We start from the raw sequence: 21,240 nt of genomic DNA on the forward strand, positions 1-21,240 counted from the left end.
TTAGAGAAATTCAAGGCCTAGTGCTAAACCTATTAGTTTAAATGCCTCCACAAAAATCACACCAAAATGCACGGGTTATAAATCTTAGAGTAAATCAGGTCATGAAACACTCATTAATCAAACATTAAATCAGTCATACAGTTAAAGCTGACGTAAAATTCACTTTCCTTCAACAGAAATTCAGTAATTGCATCATTTTTAGGAAGGTAACTGTTTCTAATTTGTATTAAATTAACACCAGTATGTGTATTTTGGCTGTAAGAGTCATGTGCACCAATCCCCTCTTCAAAACACAAGTAACTTTCCAGCTGAAGTTGTTTTTTTCCAAAAACACACATTCAGCTGTATAGGAAAATTTATCTTGCTAAACATTTGAGAGACTGTACTGCTGGGTCAGCATTTCTGCCATCAAGTGCTCCACAAGTCTCTTGCATTCCCCTTTTAATTAGCCTTTCAGTAATCTTTTGGAGCTAACAGTTAGTGTCTCCATGGTGGCCCACCCTGTGAGCCATTACAAGTAATCTGCCCTTCCTCTCCAGATCTGGGTGTCCTTTGAAAGGTCTGGTAAGTGTACTTGGGTCTTGAAGACCAGTTCACACAGGCCATGCTGTGAGCCCTTTCCCTGCTGTGTGTTCAGTTTTGGTGCCTCCACATGTTTCCATTGACTCTCCATTGACAGTATTTTTAACCTCTTAAAATTCTGCAGAATGACTTTACCACCCCATCTTAAAGCCCAGGAATCTACGAATCTACACTGAAATGGTCATATAAATTAAGTGTGCTTTGTATTTAAGTATAAAGAAAAGCATGTGATTGCAGAGATTACCATGAAAAAACACTTTTCTACATATCAACATTACAGACATTAAAACTTTTTTCTTGAAATCAACATGGGGGATTGGACTACATGATCTTTTGAGGTCCCTTCCAATCATACTGTGATACTGTGAACATACACTACTAAGACAGTAGTATTTGCAAAAGCAGCATCTACAAGAACTGTTTCTAACTAAGACTAAGATTTATTTAGTCTTTGGTTTACTTCTGCAATAACTAAACTAAGTTTGTTTTCCAGGAAGCATGATGCTCTCAACAGTGATTTCTTCCACTTTGTGAACAAGAATCTTACCTTTCCTTGTTTGACAATATAGTAGGGATTACTGCGAGAAAATCCAGCACTTTCAAGAAGGTTCATTACATCATTTTTCCTGAAATGTTATTGTGCATCTATTAAAAACACTTACAGTAAAAGTGACAGCTGTAAAAGTTCAGTAAAGTATCACAACTATTCATCACATAATATAATCACCATGTGTAATGCATGCTCTCTTTGAAGAAGCCTCTTTATTCGCTAATAGCTAATTCTAAAATGAAATGAGACCAAAAAAATGAAAAATATCTAAAAATACAACAGCACTGGAAAAAGATTAAGAAGCACCTCAAAGCAAAGAGAAACAAATACAGGTAAAGATATCACAAGGAAGGATATGAATCAACCTAAAGTCTGGTAACTCTTCTATTTAAAAAAAAAAAAAGCCCTGAAAGAACTATTATATAAGCAGTTAAACACAATGTTAATGAATGGGTTAAACTGCAAATTCAAAGTCTGCTCTCTATTGCACAAGGACAAGGACTGTTGTCCTTGCTGTCAAACTACTGGTACTCAATATTATGCAACTAAATTATCATTGCTCACGAAAGTCATGAGAATTTATTTCAGGGTAGAGATTCAAGTGTTCAATGTGACTAGCTAATATTACAGAAATACTACTACTCTCATTCAGCTAAGGAAAAGAAGTACCTACGTCACCATTTTCTTGTCCAAGAAATATTGGTCCTTCTTGGCTCCAATAACTCTGCGAAGTGAGACTTCCTCTTTATCAATCTTAAGAAAACAAAACCCAGTAAGGTTAACTGCTTGCAGTAGGTAGGTAAAACTAATCCAGAATGCTTATGGCACTTTTTACCAGAACCGACTCAAAAGCAGTTACCGTACTGAAGACTTACTATAATACTGAGATATCAGTCTGAAATGATCATTTATTTCTGAAGTAATGCCTTCAACTTACCGGTAACCTGTTGTCTGAATTGTCAAAAATAATTTCCACAAATGCAGAAATGACACGAGGACCTGTACCTTCCTAAGAAAGGAGATACTGCGGTTAGGTAATTCCCACCTTAAAAAAGATCTTGAGCTCTTTCATCTCCCCTTTTCCCTGGCAATCCCACTTCCCCCTTCCTTCCAAGGATTTGAAAGTCAAGAGCATCTAAGTTAGATCCAGTACATATATTTTTATTTCTGAAAATCCTGGATACACATTCACTAGTGTGCATTATCAGCATAACATTATTACTTTGTAATATTTTTTCTTTTGCCAAAGGGAAACATAAAAATTAAGAATGTTTCCAAAATAATTGGCTTAAAATATCCACAGCCCAGCAATTTATGGTTTTCCTAGTAACATTCAAATCCATTAGCTTATTTTTATTCTTGTTGTTATACTCCTTCACTTACATGCAACAAAGCCAGTCTCTGCTCTGGGCGAAGATGACTGAATTCATCACTGAGGACAAACTGAATTGCTGTAATAAAATAGTAAAGAAACACAAGATTTAATCTTTCTTTTAGGGAGATATGCAGCAATTTCTTCAACTCAAAACATACTGTTTTAAACTGCAAACATACTGTTTTACTGTTGTATCATATGCTTCTGCTAATACCTTACAATGTTTCTTCATTAAAAACATTAATCCGCTGGATCTTAATGACTCAGTCTGGTGTACATTAGAATTTCTCTGAAGGCATCTCATTGTCACCACCTGGCCAGTTCATTGTACAAGCACCAACAATGCTGCACAGGTAGGGATTCATGAGCTTTCCTTTACAAATACATAGCGCACAGCTTAGGTTAAAAATATTGCTTCAATACTTGGTAATTTATGAAGACTACTATCACAAAGGCCGCCTTTGACTACCATCTTTGTTCCTCCATTGATGCTCCCACCCCACAAAATTCCCTTCATAACCATATGTTAAAGGGTTGTATAAGCTGTGCCATACTGCTATAGAATCAGCTTAGAATTCAGCCATTAAGAATGTCTAAAGGAACTGCAAATATCACAACCAGCTTTCAAGGTAGGTGACTTTTAGAAACAGTTTCCTCCTCTAAATACATTTTTGCCACTTTAAAATCTTAAAGGGCCCTTTAGTAAGAGAAGCTGAGTACTGGGGAAAAACATAAAGTTAAGTATCAAACAAGTGCATTTCATCATCATCAAGTAATGCTCGGTTTGCCACTCCTTATTGAGGAAGAACATTTGTTAATCCAGCTACTGGCAAAAATGAACCAAGAAACCTGGTGTCATCAGCATCCCTGTGCTATTAATATTTTGTGATGAAATTCACGCTTACCATAAAAAAAGTTGCTTTTTCCAGATCCATTTCTTCCCACTGAAAATTAAAACACAAAGCATGACCTCAGGTTGACATAAGTTAACATTGCAATTTACATTAAATTCTGCATATAAATATTCAAGAACAGAACCCAAATATAACACAAACAAAACCTCAGTGGAATGAGGCAAACTTAGCAGGTGGATCATTTAGTCACTGCCTGAGAACAGAGCAGTCTTTTCTCAAACACATTGCAATGACTTACAAACTCCAATACTACTCCACAATGAGAATAATGGTTAAACCAATCCCGTTTATTCACGTACTTTTCTTTTAAATACTGATCTATTGGTGGGATAAAAATTCTGGTGCCAGCATAAATTTTTTATATTTAACCAAAAGAAATCATTTGCCTGTATATTCAGATTGACTGTATGAACTTCAGGTAGAGTTTCAACTTCTTAATACTCCACTTACTAATTCAGTAATGCTTTGTTTTAAAAAGACTGGAAAAAGTACTATTTCTATTTAAAAAAATAAAAGTATAAGAATGCTGCACTACACTAACATACAGTAACCTCAGTGTTGACTCGGGTTTTTCAGCAAGGCTCAGTGCCTTATCTTTAAGATGGGCATCTACTGTATTAATTTCAGAACTGCTTGCCTTCCAGCAGCAATGAGCATCCCAGGCTTTTAATCTCTTCCTGCCTGCATACCCTCCAGATTCACCTCATCCCCAAAACTACTTGGGATTCCTAACAGTTCTTTAAAAAGGCAAAAAACAGCGAAGATTAATTTTTCTTTCCCCCTTTTAAAAAGGGAAATGCCTATATAAAATTTCAGCTGAAGTAACATTACATGATAAGACATGCTATTTAAGTCACATGCACGTTTTTTTCTAGCCTCTGGCTACTAAGTTTTTACGTCCAAAATTGACTGTTTTCCGTTGGGTCAGCAATCTTAGAGTTGCTGCATAATCGCTAAACTCAATGCAAATGAAAAGACAGGACAAAGCATCTGTGGACAAAAATAGGAAGAGGCATGAGAAGGGTGGATGACAACACAATGTTAGATTAGGTGTCATTTATGAAACTGCACTTTGAAACTTACATTATACTTTTTGTCAGTCCACATTTCAGAAATTCATTTATCCAAAGTTGAAAGAAAGAAGATCATCTCTGCAGCAGCGTATAGCAGTGTGTTTACTTATAAAAAACGATCACACACACCACAAAAAAAATCCTATACAAATTTTCTGCTGCTGTTCCTGCAAGGACAGCCTTTAAAGGGGGTCTGGCTGATACAGAGATCTATGCCAATGAAGAAGTTTACAGACATTGCTCAATTACTGAAGACTTGGTCATACTATTGCCACAGTAAAACTGAATGCCAGCATTACTTTGCTGTAAGCAGAGTATGCCTTGTGACATGTTACAGACAACTGTAAAGAAGTTTCTGAAACAGAAAATAAAGCTGTCAAACATAGGCAAGATACTAAAAACCATAAAGGACTCCGACGTGAACATCATCTGAAATAACACTACAGCTCCTGTCAGTGTTAAAAGACAAGTATCAGAACTTACCAATGACATTGTGTTTGGAGCTGAACGGGTCCACAATAGTTTGGTCTCTGTAGCTTCGAAAGCCCTGAATGATAACCTAATGAGAAGAGCAAGTTATTTTAACAAAGTTCTCTCAATTCTTTACCATTTTTTGATCTATTTTACAGAATATTTATATCAATCACAATATACTTGATTTTCCCTGCCCTTCCTGCACATACTTCAACCTTCCAGCTCAAGATCAGCAGGTTACATCATAAAACTTGCCCCTAACCTAAGCAACAGTTTAGGGACAGATTTTCTACCCATATCACAAGAGATGTTGGCAATTTTCTAGGCCAAAGCACAATGAACAAGAGAATTCTGAGGGTCTTTTTGTAACAAACTACACAAAAATGTGTATTTGCATCAAATAGTACATATGGGAAAGAAAACCCCAATATAAGGGGCAGTTATCCTAGCAGGGCCAGATCTATATTCAATGCTTATAATGCAATCCACATAGAGCATAAGAATTCTATTTGCAAATTCTTCAAGTAGAGCAATTACAGACTGCAAAAACTAAACCAGACTTTACCTATTTTACATGCAATACAGTCTTATTTTTACTGCACAACCTAAAGGGAAAAGTAAAAAATGCATGCTATCTTGGTTCTAGTGAATTCACTTCCTAAGTAGACAAATACAACCCTTCACATTTAACTTCAGAAGCTCCACAGCAAACATTCATCTAGAAGCAGCATGTTGAATTTCAACTATTCAATTTCAGTAGTGATTTGAGGTTTGCCAGGCCAAGCAATATACAAGCTACAGAGCAAAAAATATTCTTCCAATACATCAGTTCTGCACAGTGGTGGAACTGATACAACTTCCAGCACACATATTCCAGCATTAAGCAATCCTTTCCAAACACTAAATCCATGCTGAAAGACTACACAGCAGCTTTGCTCTGTTCAGCAAGACAGCAAAAAGACGGCAGCCACCTGAAAAGTTTTAATATTTGCAGGTCTTTCAGCAAGAACACTTCACAAAAGGAATAGAGCTGACATTTAACAGTTATGTCTTTCACCCAGCTCTTCTCCAGCAGAAGCAAGATATTGTCGAAATAATGCCAATGTCTCACCATGAGAATTATTTGTTAGGAAGACAGCAAAACATTTTACATGATATTTCTCAATATTATTACTGCTGAAGTTCAGAATGTGAAATTATTTAGACTTTGGTTTGTTTGTAAGGTCTATGATCCCATCAACATTGTCTGTTTTTCTGAACACGTCAACCCTTTGCTCACATCTTCAAGTATTAAAAGAGCTCATGTTCCAGAAGATAAAAGCATGATACTTGGTATCTGCAAAGCACACACAAAACTTCAGCAAAAAGCCTAGAAGTAGTACTGTAAACATTAAAGCAAGCCTTTCTCCCCTACTACGAAAGTCTACATTAACTGTACACCTGAGCAGCTCAAGAGACAATCACCCTCAGAACCACATCCATATTCTGTAATATTCTGGTAGTGCACTACACAAATGGTGGGGAAAAAATCCTATCCATAAAACTTACTAGATAAAAGACTGGGAGAAGAAAGTGCCTTGATTAATTCACGTCAAGTTCACTCTTAAGTCTTTCTCCCACTATGTGACAGCCCATTGTCAGGGATTACCACAGAAAACTCTTTTACCACCTGTTTATACTAATGGACTAAACCCATCTCACTAATACTGAAGGAAAATGCCATGCCAGATTTCAAACTAAACACCTGAGTTTATAAACCTGAAAGGAATTAAAACTTAAAAGCATTAACTAACTTTTAGTCAGAAATCACAGTCATTCTCTTCACAGGCACTATATATTCCTTGTCAAATCCTCTTTGCAAAACTATTTCATTACTGGAATCTGAAGCTAAGAACACGTATAGGCAGAAAATTACTAATCCTGGACTGTCAAACACCTGATGTAAGTAACAGCAGCTATTTTGGAAAAGGAATACTCTGACACTTCCTCCAGTACTTTGTATATCTAAACATTTTTTTTAAATTTCAACTGTCTGTGCTCCCTCTCCACAGGCAAGATACAGTCCTCATTAAGTGCCTGCACTGTATTCAGACCTAAATTCAAAGAACCTGCACTGGGAGTAATTAAGGATTTCAGAATTTCATGGTCCAAACTACCGAAAGCAAGTTTAAGACAATGTATTAACTGAAGACTACCCAGTCACTATGGTTGTGAACACAGACCCACACCTCGCCTGAAAAATCAACGTGTCTTATCTGTCAGACAGAGATTTCACAGTAACAGTAAGCTCAGCTTCAGTATCAATGGCTCTCAAATTAAAAAACAGGAACAGTAAATCTTACTCAGGTCTTGCCAACAACTCTAGGCCACAGCAAATATGTTAATTCATTCTGATATTGAAAAATAAAAAAAACAAAACAGAAAAAAAAAAAAATCTGGCAAACAATGCTGCTTCCCAATTCATCAGATTTCAAGGAAAAAAAATGAAAAGAATGGGGAAAAAAATGGTCTCTATCATTTTTACAGTTTACCTATAATATTCTAAAAAACCTACAGAATTGAATAATTAATCTACTTTATTCTCAGAAGAACCTGAATGCCTCTACAAAAAGGCAAAACCAAGTGATCGTTATTTCTTGGATATTACTATAGCAGGACAAACTTTTACCACCCACATACTCAGGCACCACAAGAACACCATACAGGCAGACTCTGAACACCATTTCCCTCCCTATTAAAGTTTTTCCTAGATAGCTTCTTACTTCATCCATCCCTCATATTCTGAAACATCATAACCTCTTTCTTGCCTCAGATTCAGACTTAAATATTTTTAATTTTCAAACTCCAAGAATGATTTCCGGGGAGCAACAGAACTAGAGATACTGGAGGAACCAAATTCACCCTCATCCGCCTTATTATCATGTTCATAGCTTGTTATGCTCTGTTCCATAGGTCCTAGAACAGTACTGGTTACTGACCACCTAAATTTATTTTTTTCCAGATGAAACTCATTTCCCTTGTTCTGACTTGAATTGGACTTCTTACTCTGATTCTATATATCTTCACTACTGTTTACTTTAGTGTGATTCAAATCTGGAGAACAAGAATTCTTATTCAAAGACTTTGAAGTAATGTGTGCACCTGCAACGCCAGTGATCTACTAAAATGCGATCAAAAGGCAACTGAAACACTCCCTAGTGAGTCGAACTGATGAGAACGTGATTTCTTTGTAGAACATGCACTTTTAAAGATTATAAAGTATACTTCTTCGTAAAGACACATGTAGGGTGTCAGAAAGCCAGGCAAATTTTGAGCTCAGAGAGAAATGAGAATCCTAGTAGGCTTTGTATTAACATGCATAGACAGTGGTACAAAATCAACCAGAAAAATTCAACCATACTATGCAGTACAGCTGCAGGTATATAATACGGAAGTAACATTAGTGATCATCTAAATCCAAAAAATTGTCTGGAAAAGGTTCATAAAAGAACCTTTTTAACCGAACTAATTGCAGACTACTTGCCAAGCACGAAGTGTAAGGTTAAATGGTCCATGCCCGGGGGCCTAAGGCATCACCCCAATACAAACAGTAACTGCTGTTTCTCCCGGGGAAAGGGGCAGATAGAACCAGTTTGAATTGAAACCCCAAATACAGTCATATTTCTCCACCAAAACCACAAACAGGTTTATTAAAAAAAAAAAAAAAAAAGTAAAAAGAGAACCCACAACTTTAACAGCTGAAAGATGCCGCCTGACAGCTGAGAAACGCCTTTTGTTTCTGTACCAGCTCCCCGGCCTCGGGTCGGCCGCCACTGGAGGGCCGGGACACTGGGGCTGCCCCGTCCGAAGGAACCCCGCAGAGCCCGCCAACAAGTCCCAGGCCCAAGAGGGCCTCTCCCCACCACCACTTCACACCTGCAATGAATGACACTAGCCACGGGAGCAGTGTGAGGAAAGGCACCCGCCAGCCTGCACGACGAAGCAGCTCCGCGGCTGGGCCGGGGCCGCTTCCCCTCAGCAAGGGCCGCGGTCTCACCCCCGGGACAGCAGCGAACCAAGGAAAGGCCTTTGGTCTCGCCACCAGCCAGCGGGCCGAGACCTGACTCTGCTGCTTGTCCAGAGGTTGCAGACCCCCGCGGCGCCGGGGCGAAGCACAGCGGGCCGGCCCAAACCGCCCCAGTCAGGTCCAGGCCACACCGCACACAGCGGGCGGCTCAGACCCCGACGACTTACCTGCTTGATGTACATGTTTGCGGAGGGTGGGGGCGGCGCCCGCAGCGGTGCCTCCTGCCGTCGCTCAGCCCGCCCTCACCGTCTTTGCCCGGCACGAGTGCTCGGCGTGACCCTGGGTCTCCGCCGTCTCCCGCCCCTTCAGCCCCGCCAGACTCCCCAGCACAGCGCCCCGCTCACCCCTCACGCAAACAAAATGGCGGCGGAGACTCCCCCATCCCGGCCTGGCGCGAACCATTCAGCACCAGTTGGAGGGGGAGATGCGGAGTAGAGAACGCGCCCCTGCTCCATCAGAGAGGAACACCGCAAGGGACGGTAGAGAGTACAATTTTTTTCAGCTTCTGAAATGCTCATGGGCCCATTTGAAGGTGCTCGGAAGAAGGGAAAGCGGGAGACTGCGCGTGCCCTCACCGCAAGGGTCCCCCCAGAGACTTGGGAAAAGTGGTTACTCCCCCTGGGAGGCGGGTTGGGCGCCAAAGGCAAGTGTGAGGGGAGCGGGGAAAGTGGCGGCGCGGGGGCCGGGGACGGGACATGGCGGAGGTTTGACCCCAGTGCGGAAAGCAGAGAACACAGCCCAGTGTCCTCTCCCGAGGTGGAGGGAGGTACAGGTGCTCGCCCAGAAACATGAAATAGAACTTTGCTCTTAGATCCTCTTTTATTCGAGCATCTGAAAATAGAAAATCAATTAAAAAAAAAAAAGAAAAAAGGAGTTGGCAGCATTAGGGCCCTTGGCTGGGTGCCAGTATGCCCCATCGCCCCTCTGTGCCCCCTTGCCCAGCCATCCCACCAGGGCTGGGAGGTGCGGATTTCGGTCTCTTATCCAATTTTTAGCTTATTTATGTCAATTTTTTGCTCTTTGTTCCCACTATGCCGACTCCAGCCCCTCCAGCCAGGCAACCTGACGCGGTGTTGGAGCAGGCTGAGCCACCTCCCGTTGTGAGGGGCCTGGGCACCCTGGGTGGCGTCAGTGCCTCTGAGGGCCGAGATCTGAGCGCCAAGCTCTGCATCCACACCAAAAAGCCTGGGCAAAGCGAACTATGTGCTGAGAATGAGCTGAGTAACAGGAACGGTGCAAAATAACCTCAGGAAAACAGAAAGATTAGCTGGAGTCTGTACCCACTCCTTTATCTCCCAGAGAGCCGCCATTCGTCTCCCCAAAGGAGCTGTCAAACACACAAAATAAGCAAAATGAAGGAAGAGAAACATTAATTTACTTCTATTCTCTTTCAGTTACAGTAATTTCAGGTGTTAGTGTGACAACAGCAGAGGCGCAACATCTCAGAGAAAACAGTTTTCAATTTGACAGTCAAATAAAGCAGCTGTGGCCAACACTTCTATACATGTGATAGAATTCCTGTACCTAACGTCTTAACACTAATAAAAATTAAATTTGAACAGAACAGTGTAGTTCCTACCTCTCCTAGAATAATAAGCGGATGAATTAATTTCCTTGCTTAATGGGAAAATGTCAAAGCCCCAACCATTCTTAACTGCCATGTGATGAAATGGTATTAACTGAGCACCCATCAGGAGGCTTTGGAACAGATTTTACCTGCACCATTTAAGAAATGGTTCATTGTTTCTTCAGAAAACACAGCACTTAAAAAACTAAAGTATTTAATGATTGTTCCACAAACAAAATTTCCTGCCTGACTGCTGTGCATTTATTTTGAAATAGGTCGGTTCAGTAGCAGTTGGGAGAGAAAAAACATTTACTTCATTTGCATTTTCAAAATCCCTTTCATTTTAGTGTTTTGGGGAACTTAAAATCCTTAAATGAGTCTCACAACATCTCTCTGGGATTGGTTTGTGTAATGGAATTTACTCCTCAGTTTTTCTGCTGCAAAGTGAATTACAGATGCTAGTACTTTGGGCCCCAGCTGCCTGGCCCATCTGAAGGGACCCACTGACAGGGGCGAGAAGAGAGTTAAGAAAGTGAAGTTGAATTCTCTGCTTTCCTCACAGTACACTTAACCAATCCTATATCTGGTTAAAATAATTATTTACATCTATTTTTTGTATTAGTATTGGTGTGTAAATAAGTTGCACAGATTTAAAAATTCTATATAAACTTGTAATTTTCAAAATCAACCCATAAAGCACTCAGGCGAGAGGAAGCAGCAACATGTTTTATGCATTTGAGATGCCACGGGCACGGCACGGCAGGCAGTGCAGTCTGACCTCTGCTGAAACATGTCAGCAAAGGTTTTGCCACAACAAGCAGCTGGGATGTCTCCTCACTAACAGCCTTCTACTCCTGCTAAAGGCCAAGGGTAGAAGGACCACCCTGTGCTACTCATCTGTTTCTGAGGGCAGTAATAGGCATAGAAATGTTTTTAAATTGTTTTAAAGTTCATTCATCTTTGCCTTCCACTTTTAGAGGTATAGGATGCCTTGAGTCATGTTTTCGAGCTTTCCTTTGTATTTGAGAAACTTATTTTCACTTAATCATAGACTCCCGGAGCATGGATTTAATCTTCCTCCCCTAAAAAGCGAGTTCAGAGTCACCAGGGTGGCCGTCTACTGAAGAATATGTTGCCTTTTCTGTTGGCTGCTGCACTGACATTACTGTGCCTGGAGGCACCAAATCCTCCTTACAACCCCGGCTCAAGTTAAAGCTCTAAGATCTGAGATCCCACAACCTGCTGGTCCACGCCTGATGCCCCAGATGTCTTGCTGTTGAGGTGTACCAAGAAGTGCATCACCCTCTGTATTATGAACAGGCACAAGTAAAGACCTGAGATCTTTTTCATCTGTAGGTGTTCATTCCCTCTTGAAGACTTTGGATATACAGCATACTCTTGCAGTTTGGACATGACTTATGTGTGCGTACAGATGTGCACAGACACTGGGTTATATTTATTCATAGGAATAAAATAATATCTCACTGATATTTCGTCAACAAACTTTCCCTCCAGTGTGATGTGCTTGCAAAAATAGCAACTGCGTTCAGTAAGGATTAAGTGGCAAACAATTGTCTAGTTCAAAGGGTGCTTCAAATACAGGCACCTGCATAGACGTTTTGTCACATAGCTTTTAGAGATTTGTATTTGAGGGAGCATGGGTGTGGGGTAGGTATTACATTTTTTGTTATTCTTTCATTTTTGTAGTCCATGCTGAATATATGCACCCAACCCCAGGGCAATGCACGTCATCTTTATTCTGTCAAGCTGCCAGGTCCGTGGGACTGCAGGAAGCTGGCAGCAAGTAAAACAGCTCACTTTATTCAAAACCTGGAAACATATAATCAGTACTTGTTGTGCATGGAGTTCACCTCGCTTCAGTAGGTGCTTCAGAGCTTTATTCTATGTCTCTGCTTTATAAGCAGCATTTTTCTATAAATATGCTAGAATGAAACATTAGCATTAGAAAGGACGAAGTGGGAACATTGCTTTAATTCATCTAGGCTTCTTTGGCATAAAAATACATTGGGCATTCCTTTCATGAAGCTTAATAGGAACATATAGATGGGATTTGAAGTCTATTTTTTTTTTTTCTTCTCAAATAGTAAAATTTATCTTAGAAAAAACTTTTTAAATGTGTTATGGGGAAAAAGGCTGTTAAAGGCTATTATTAACCTCTTCTATTACCACTTTCAGTTGTGAACCAACATGTGTGTAGGCTGCTTTCATTCATGAATGGCTGCAATCACTGAGGTATTTACTGCCATTTTTTAAATGACTGGAGAAATCAGCAGGCTCATCACAACATCAGTCACTTGTGCTTCAGCACTTGAAGTCGGTAGCAAGTGGCAGGGGGGGCAGAGCACTGGGGGGACACTTCACCTTTGTGTTGGTGTCACAGCAAAATCCCAGGAGCAAACTGAGGACCAGGCCTCTGGTTAGACACTTTGGTTAGACCTCGCAGAAACTGGTCTTTAATGGCACTCTGAACACATGGCCAGATATTCTGATATTCTGATTTCAGCTTGTGAAACAAACAGGGCGAGAAAGTGTCTTGCACAAGGTCAAGAAGGGTAACAGTGGGACAGCCAGCAACACCTCTCCTCCTGAACTGCCCAGGTCAAGTACAAATCCTGAGGCAGCAAGGCCATAGTGCATCTTTCTCTCACCTTTTAATTCAGTGGTTATGCTAGCAGGTGAAATGAGAAAAAGCAGCCCCTTCTTCACAGGCCTGGGCATACACTTCAGTCTCAGTGTGCTGAGCCTGACAGGCTTTTGAGGAACAAGGAGCACTTATTCTGAAAAACAGTCAAGTCAGACACACAGAGGTTTCCTTTTCAAGAAAAGTTTCCTGATCTTTATGATCCTCTCTGAATGTGTACAGATAAGTAATGATTGTTGACTGTTAAGTATTCATCCGTAAACCCATTCATCCAACATTTTAAGAGAGCTAACATACTTGTCAAGAAGATAGTGGCTGGGTAAAGCAATGGCATAAAATGGACAATAGAAAAAGGTCCTTTTTAAAAAAGGTGTGTTTAATTATGAATGAATCTGCTGCAGGTTTTTTGAGGGAAAGCAGTTATTCTGCTCATCATCTTCCAGCTGAGCCTCTCTATGAATAAAATGTGGTTGTGGTTGAATTAATTTTACTTGGTTCGCTAATTTTATAACGCAAGCCATCACACACACATGAAATGAATTTACGCACCCGGGTGCTGCAGCAGGGCCGTGCCAGGAGCTCTGCTGTGGGGCGAGAGGGTCTGCATCCTGCCGAAGGGTGGAAACCTTCTATGTTTTCCTTTGCTCTGATGCAACAAAGAGCATTGTTGCATTTGGCAATTTTGTAAAATAAACTATTGCTCTGTTTGTTTCTTTTTTCCTCTTTTTTTTTCGCTCTCAGACAGTGGAAGAGCCCTGCAGTGGGCTGTTTATGGGGTCAGCTGTGCTGGAGGACACCCCCAGATGTACCCCCAGACCTGTTTTTGGGTGGGCCAGGTGTGAAAGAGAAGCAAATCAGGGACCCTGGACCACGCAGAGCCCTTGCACCAGTGGCTGCCCCAGCAGTGAGGGTGGCAGCCACCAGCACCCTTGGCTTTGGTGGATGCTGCCCCGGAGCCGGGCTGGGTTGGCAACAGCTCACCCGCATCAGGCCAGGTGGGTGGCTGCTTTTGGGGACTGCATCACATGCCGGGGGGGTGGAAGCACCTGCCACTCACAGCCCTGGGAGGACAGGATCAACTGGTTGTCGTAAAAATAAATCATAAGTGAGGGTGACCTCTGGAGAGCTTCCTAATGCAAACTCTAGATGAAAAACCTCCAGCTCAGGCAGCAGTACGAGCCTGGGAGATCAGGAGGTGAATTAAAACCAGTCAATTTTACTTCCAAAGAATCTCTTCATGTTCAAGAGAGCAGTAAATGCGATCTTGGCAGTAAGAGAGCCACTCAGACATAAATATATACATCCCATCTGCCGGACTGGCTGCTCACTCCAAAGCTGCATCTGCAGAAAAACTGATTATTTGCTGTTGTGAAAGAGTGGGTGAGGGACCGAGGGGAAGTGGCAGTGCCTGCCCAGGCCCCAGAGGTGTTGCTGGTTGGATGATATCATTGACCAAATGGATATTTTGCAACCAGTTCCCAGCAGTGCCAGGACACAGACTAACCGAGAGCCACAGAGACTCCCTGTGGGAACTGGTGGGTGGATGCAGAGAAGTGGCCAAACGCCTGCGCTGGGCACACGTGGTGTGGTGAGCCAGGCTGTGGGGCCAGGGGCAGAAAGAGCCCGCCTGGGTCTGTGACCCATGCCACCTCATTTCAGGGCAGCTTTTTCAGTCTTTGTGGCCAATATGAACAAAATTATGTTGACAGAGATGCCAGACTAGACATCTGATTTGCACAGAGCATTCTGAAATACCGAAAAATCCCTTTCCTCCTGCCTCTACTGCTCATTAGCACCTGGAAGGAGACAGCCGCAGTAAATTTGTAATTAGATTAGAACACAAATAATTATTTTGGCTGACCACATCCATCCAACAAAGTAATACACATCCAAACTGATGAACCACATCACAATCACATTGCCTGGATTTTACTCTCAATTTGAGCCACCCGTCTGCAGCCTCCGGACCCACAAGCAAATGTGATTTTTCTAGCTCTGGCACCAACACCAGCCCCAGGAAAAAGCAGATTCCTTTCCACGGGGCATTTTCACACTAAGGCAGGTGAGTTGCTGGCCTTACGGCATCTGACCAACGTTCACAAGCTGCAGAAACTTCACCTGACACCGGGTGGCCTCCTCTAAGTGTGAAATTTCCTCCTGTCCTTTGAAGATCAAAAGAAAGCAAAGATAACTTCCAGCTTTATCATGGTAACTAAGACCACTACCCCAGAGATTATCTCCGACCAACCTCCCCCCCAGTTTTAACACTCAGCATCATTTCTCAGGCTGTTCCCAGGCTGAGCCCAGGGACAGCAGGACATCCTTCTCCTATCACACCCAGCCTGGCAGGCTTCACCGCTGCAGCTTTTCGCAGTTTGGTCCAGATAACAGGCATCTTTTTTTTTTTTTTAATCTTTTTCAGCCCCCCAAAGAGGTGTCTTGCTGTTTATTCTACCTGATCTCCCTTTGTCCCAGCCTGCTGTGCCTGCTGTCTCCCCTCGTGTCCTCAGCTCCCTCCTGTAGGGGGGCTGGAAGGGAAGGAAATGGAAAGACAAACCGAGAAACCAAGATGGGAACACTGCCTGAAGCCTCTTGGCAGCCTCCCCTGATGTCTGCAGACATCCTCCACTTGTCCCCATGACCTTTCCCCAGGATCCCCCAAACCCAAGCACCGAGCAGGGCAGTAGTTGGTTATGCAGAACCCTTCTCCTTACCCAGTCCTCCCCATACACACGGCTGAGGCGTATCCCTGTCAGATGTCACATTCAGGTCCAGAAAATCTCCTTGCAGCTGCGTTTGGTAATTAGAATTGCCAGAAGCCACTTTAGCACTTAGTAGCACAGGGAACCCTCCCCTTCTCCCCACTGGTGGCCCCTGATCCATCCTCTCAAGCATATCCGCCTGAGTATGTCACGCTGGCTGCCAGAAAACCAGCTGCTCTTCACAGCTGGATTTAGTAAACTGAACCATATCAATGCTTTAGCTCTCGGTAGCACATGGTTTTCTTGCCACCCACCCAGGGCTCCCATCGCCTGCTTCCTGCCAGAGCGGCTGCTCCAGTGCACCATGGTTGTCTGAAACACTGTCTGATTGGTTTTGTTTTTATAACTAAATAAAACGTTATAGGCTGGGGGGAGAAAAAATAAAACACCACACAAAAAAACCACACCAAAACTAAACACACACCTAAAAACTCTCTTGTAATAGGGAACATATGGGCCTACAAGCACAGTACAATAAATGCATCATGTTAATGAGGTTTTGTGCTTAGGACAGCCTTTGTCCATGGGTCTAATTTGCATTGCAAACATATGAAAAAAGCCTTTCTCAGAATGAGATTGATGTCATTATCCCTGATGCAAGGCAGGATGCAAAAACATATGGATAAGCCTACAAGAAACATTTGGAGAGAAATTCAGGTCCACTCTAGCAGCAAAATGCTTCTTGTGTGAGCAAAGCCACATCAGCAAAACTTTGCTTTGTACCAACAGAGCAGAAACATCCTCTGTGGGAGAAATGATCTGTGCTGCGGAAAACACAGTTTTGCTGCTACAGTTCTTTTCTATATATTCTCAGGGGATCCCTCTGGTCAGCTCGGTCAGTCCAGCTCTCACTCACTTCCTTTATGCTTTTGACAAATGTGACTGTGCCAGCAGGAGTGCAGCTGCATCACTTGCCCTGAAAGCCAAGGGCAGAGCCCACAATCGATCCCAGGCTGCCTGACCCCCTGGTCCCTCCATTAGCCACAGTAATTACTAGGGGCAACACGGACATTGCTAGGGAGGCCATGGGTTGAAAGCATCTCTAGGAGACGAATGCACACAGTTCTTCTCCGTTCCTGTTAGAAATCTGCCTAATCTTGGCCAGCCTCTCAGGGCCCAGCCGGATGGCAGTTAATGGTCATGCTGGAATTCGTGTCAATTGATTTTCCAGTTAACTTGACTTAACATGATTGGAGGCATCGGAGCAGAGAGGACATACCCGTTGTTCCAGTTTGAGTCCTGCAGACCTCATATTCCATTTCAATGCAGCGTCAAGTCTAGTTCCAATTAGAAGAAATGATTCCTTAGAAGATTTTATGCAAAGATTCATCCAGGCCCTGATCCGAAGCCCATTGCATTCAGGAACTGTCCTCCCCACTGAAGGCAATAGGCTTTGGATCAGGGCCTGGAGGCAGCTTGCAATGTATGGACAATTTAATAACCAGAGATGACTCACTATCAGACTCTGTCTACTTTACAAAGGAGTCTCAGAAATGGAGTATCTGTGTGACAGAAATAAAACACTATTCTGACACACAAGAGAGCCAATGAAAAACCCCTTTATCGCTTCACTTGAGAGACTTAAGTCTTGTCTGATGAACGCTTACTCATGTGAGTAACTTTACTAACATGAGCAGCTCAGCAAAACCAAGTCTGGAAAAATGGTTATGCCAAAGGGGTTTGAGGTCTTTATCAGTCTGCCTGTCATTTTTGAGCATCTAACAGACCCAGCAGATCAGGCACCTTCATGTGCTTCCTGTCCTGAAATCCTGTGACTGCAGTGAGCCTGGTCCTGGGTGGGGACCTGCGTGTCACGTAGCTGTAGGATTTACGCTGTGGGTGCTTCCCACTTGTTCTCACATACAGCACATCCAATGGTTCCCATGGATCCCATGCAAGCTTTTCTCCTAGAGGTGCTTTCCATGGGTGGTCTCCCTAGCATGGGTCCTATCCTGGTGTGCCAAGAAAAATCCTTGACAGATACATGAGAGCCCCACAGCAGTGCTATCCCTTTGGGGCTTTGTGTTTCTTTCTCCCTTTCTATCTACCATGGTCATTTCTGGTCCTGAATTACTGGCTTTCTGGGTTGGTTTGGTGTTTGTGCAGCTCTCAGCACAACAGGTCTTGCTAGGGTTCCCAGGAGCTACAAATAACTTCCATGAGGTAGACTAGTACTTGAAAGGGATATTTAGGGGCCATAAATCCTCTTAAATAACTAGACAATGCTGGAAGAAGTGCTGAGCATTTCAGCTCTAACCACAGAAGCCATTTCTCGTGATAATCTTTACATTCCCTGCAAGTGTTCATAGGCAGGACACATAGGGATGCAGCACTGCTGCTAACAGAAAAATGAACCCATTTGGTAAGCCTTATTTAGATGTCAGAGTACTTTGAATTTTGAAGCTGAAATAAACAGATTGAAATGACCCCAGAGTTTATAATGCAACAGTAAAACAAAGTAGGACTTCACAGCTGAGGCCCCAGTGTTGGTACTTAATTTGATTTTCTCTGATGACTCAACCTATTTCACAAGCTATTTTCATATTCCTTATTTAGAGAAGTTACTCACGTCTCGGTAAAAGCCTACGATGTGATAAAGCCAAGGAACCGTAATGTGTGGCACTGGTAACACCTCCCACGCCAAAAAAAATCCTACTTCCATATTTATGTGGCTCTGCAAATTGATTCCTGTCTTTGTCTCCCCAGAGAGTGAGCTGGCAGCGTGTCTCCTCTCCAATTAGCATGAAGCCGTGAAAAATGGAGATGTAGGGTCAAATTCACCACACCTGGAGCCTCGCTTACTTTTGCCGTGTTACAGGCACAGTTGGATCTTTGACTTCCTGGTAAGGCAAGTGTTGGTTTTAGCACACAAATAACAACGCCTGCAGAATACCTTCTTCATTCAGGCTTTGTCTTCTGAAAAAAAGAAACTTGCTACCAGAAGGCAAGAAGCTAAGAACTACCTACCTAGTGTTGCTCAGGAGCCAGGGATGGGCATCTCAGTATAAACTCCCCATGAAGCAGGTGAATTTTACCTGGGTTTTACTGGTCAGGATGTAATTTCTACCTTTTGGAAAGTCCTTTAATCAGAGAAGCAGGAGAAGATATTGTAACCAGCATAGGCTGCAGATCGCACTAGTGAATGACTAAAAGAACACAAAGGGACACTTAAGGACAACACCCACCCATCCACCCCCAACTCAGATCACTTCACAATCTGATTTGCAGTCATGTAAAGATATGTATTTCTTGTGGCAGTTTTTTTTTGAGGAATTTGTTTGTCTTGGAGGCTGAAAGGAAAGGCAGCCTGAGCAAAGCAGAGACCAACTGAGCAGCAGTGCTCACTCTTGCAACACAACCATGCTCTTCATAAGCCTAAGAGCATGGGACCAAAAGCTTATGTGGCACAAGCCCTCTTCAGTCCCACACCAGGATCTGAAGCAGCTTCTGACACTGGGGAGTACAGAACATAAGTGTGTCAATGGTGAGAGATGCTTACGTTCCAGCACAGTCCTGAACAAGCACTTCCAAGGGCAGCAGAACCTGCAAAATCCCCTTTTCTGTGACATTTCCTTTCATCTTCTTTGGACTCAGGTATCATAAAGGATAAGCTCTAATCAAAGCTTTGCCTAAGGGTACAACATTCCTGGCATCTTTCCCTCACTTGCTTTTTCTGATGTCTGAAAGCTTCGTACCATAGCTTTCCCCTTGCTGTTACAGCTATGTGTGTCTCTGTTTTCCATCACATCTTTGTTTTTGACATCCCTGTTCCTCTGCCAGGCACATTGAACCAGCCAGTTCAGCCTCTGTCAATGTCAGCCGCCATCCTTCAGCACTGACATATCCAACTCACCTGCGTGATCTGAACTTCCATTTCCTAGGACTGACCTACCCAGAACCAAGACCATCTGGTCTAAGTCTTCCAGGCTGTCCAATCTCATGAATTTGCTCAGCACACAAGCCACAAAACACTGTTGGAGCTCTTTCTCTCACTAAGGACGGAGGCAGCTGTTTTCTGCTCGTATCTGGAAGCAGAGAATTAGGGTTCCTACCCTGTCCATGCAGGTTCAAAATCATACATCACATCCCCCAGTTAAGTGCCATCCTGATTTGTCACACTCACCTTCACTCATTGGTGCTTGGGTCCTCAGTTCCACCCTGCCCGTTGAAGCAGCACGGGCAGGGAGGGACAAGAGCACATACTCTCACTCCAGAGCCCTGCAGTCAGATGGCTGTGATGTCCTCTCAGAGAGGTGAGATCTGCCAAACTGGCCAAGGGAAGAGCTGAGCAGGGGTCAGAAATCTTACATTAGCACTAGAACAGCAAAGCATGAACAGGCACAAGAGCATGTCCCTCTAGGAGGCAGCATTTACATCCCAGTGCCCTGGATGTCAGGGTGTCCTCCTGCAGGGAGGAGACGTGGGTTGGGACCAGCCAAGCAAAGGGAACCATGCCCTGGGCAGGAGAACAAGCCTCAGGCTCCTGTGCCCAGGCATGAATTACAGCCCCACTTCAGGCTCCCACAGGGCTCTGATCCTCCATCCTTGCTGCATCCCAGCCCAGCATCTCTCTCTGCCAACACTATCCACCAACACACTGTGCTAAAGGCCAGGATCAGAGTCCCTCTCCAAAACCAGAGCAGCTGCCTTCTCTCCCTGCTAAATACCTGGTCCTCCGCCCGGCCTGTGATCCTTTCCAGCTGCTGTGGTCAAACCTGCCAAGGCCAGCAGTCCCTCTGTTAACCCCTTCAGCCTGCTGCCTTGTGCTCTGCAGGTTCTCATGGCAAACATCAGCTCTGCAGGGGGTTTCAGCCTCCTCATCCTTGAGAAACAAAGCTGGTCATCCCCCCAGAAGATGTTTTATGCTGTTTAATGAAAGCTGTTGGCTGCTCTGTTTCTGTCAAGGTTGCAGGTCTCTGTGGTCAGTACACGGCCACTCTTGCTAAGCCTAGCAGCGTTTCTGCTGTGAGAGCTGAGAAACAGAGAGCACTCTCCAGGGCTCCCCAAGGGGAGCAATCAGATCTTCCAGAAAATTAATTGATCAGCTCTTACTGGATCACCTGCCTGACCTCCCCAGCTGCTGGCTCCTGTGTTCAGGTTTCCCAGAGCCCAGGCAGAGCTCCTGCCATGCGCCCCGACACAGGGAGAAAATTCAAAGCCTGTCTCCAATGACAGCTTCTCACCTGTGAGATTTGCTTCCCACGGGGAGGATATT

General features: G+C 43.2%; 1 protein-coding gene and 1 long non-coding RNA gene across 2 annotated transcripts in view; one reads left to right on the forward strand and one right to left on the reverse strand.

Annotated features, from left to right (window-relative positions):
• Positions 1–9,424, reverse strand: part of SMC3 (structural maintenance of chromosomes 3) — a 27,922-nt gene extending 18,498 nt beyond the window's left edge. Inside the window, exons 1-7 of the mRNA XM_005508556.4 lie at positions 9,202–9,424; positions 4,978–5,053; positions 3,413–3,451; positions 2,516–2,583; positions 2,070–2,141; positions 1,806–1,885; positions 1,130–1,208 (exon numbers count right to left, since the gene is read on the reverse strand). Coding sequence (XP_005508613.1) covers positions 1,130–1,208; positions 1,806–1,885; positions 2,070–2,141; positions 2,516–2,583; positions 3,413–3,451; positions 4,978–5,053; positions 9,202–9,216 — 429 coding nt within the window. The 5' untranslated portion in view covers positions 9,217–9,424. The remainder of the gene's footprint in view (positions 1–1,129; positions 1,209–1,805; positions 1,886–2,069; positions 2,142–2,515; positions 2,584–3,412; positions 3,452–4,977; positions 5,054–9,201) is intronic.
• On the forward strand, positions 9,389–13,971 carry LOC135579756 (uncharacterized). The gene is made up of 2 exons (XR_010473453.1): positions 9,389–9,513; positions 11,653–13,971. It is a non-coding gene; the product is annotated as an uncharacterized LOC135579756 (long non-coding RNA).
• The last annotated feature ends 7,269 nt before the right edge of the window (positions 13,972–21,240 follow it).

This window comes from Columba livia, chromosome 6 (assembly GCF_036013475.1).
Source record: "Columba livia isolate bColLiv1 breed racing homer chromosome 6, bColLiv1.pat.W.v2, whole genome shotgun sequence".
NCBI classification, from domain to species: domain Eukaryota; kingdom Metazoa; phylum Chordata; class Aves; order Columbiformes; family Columbidae; genus Columba; species Columba livia.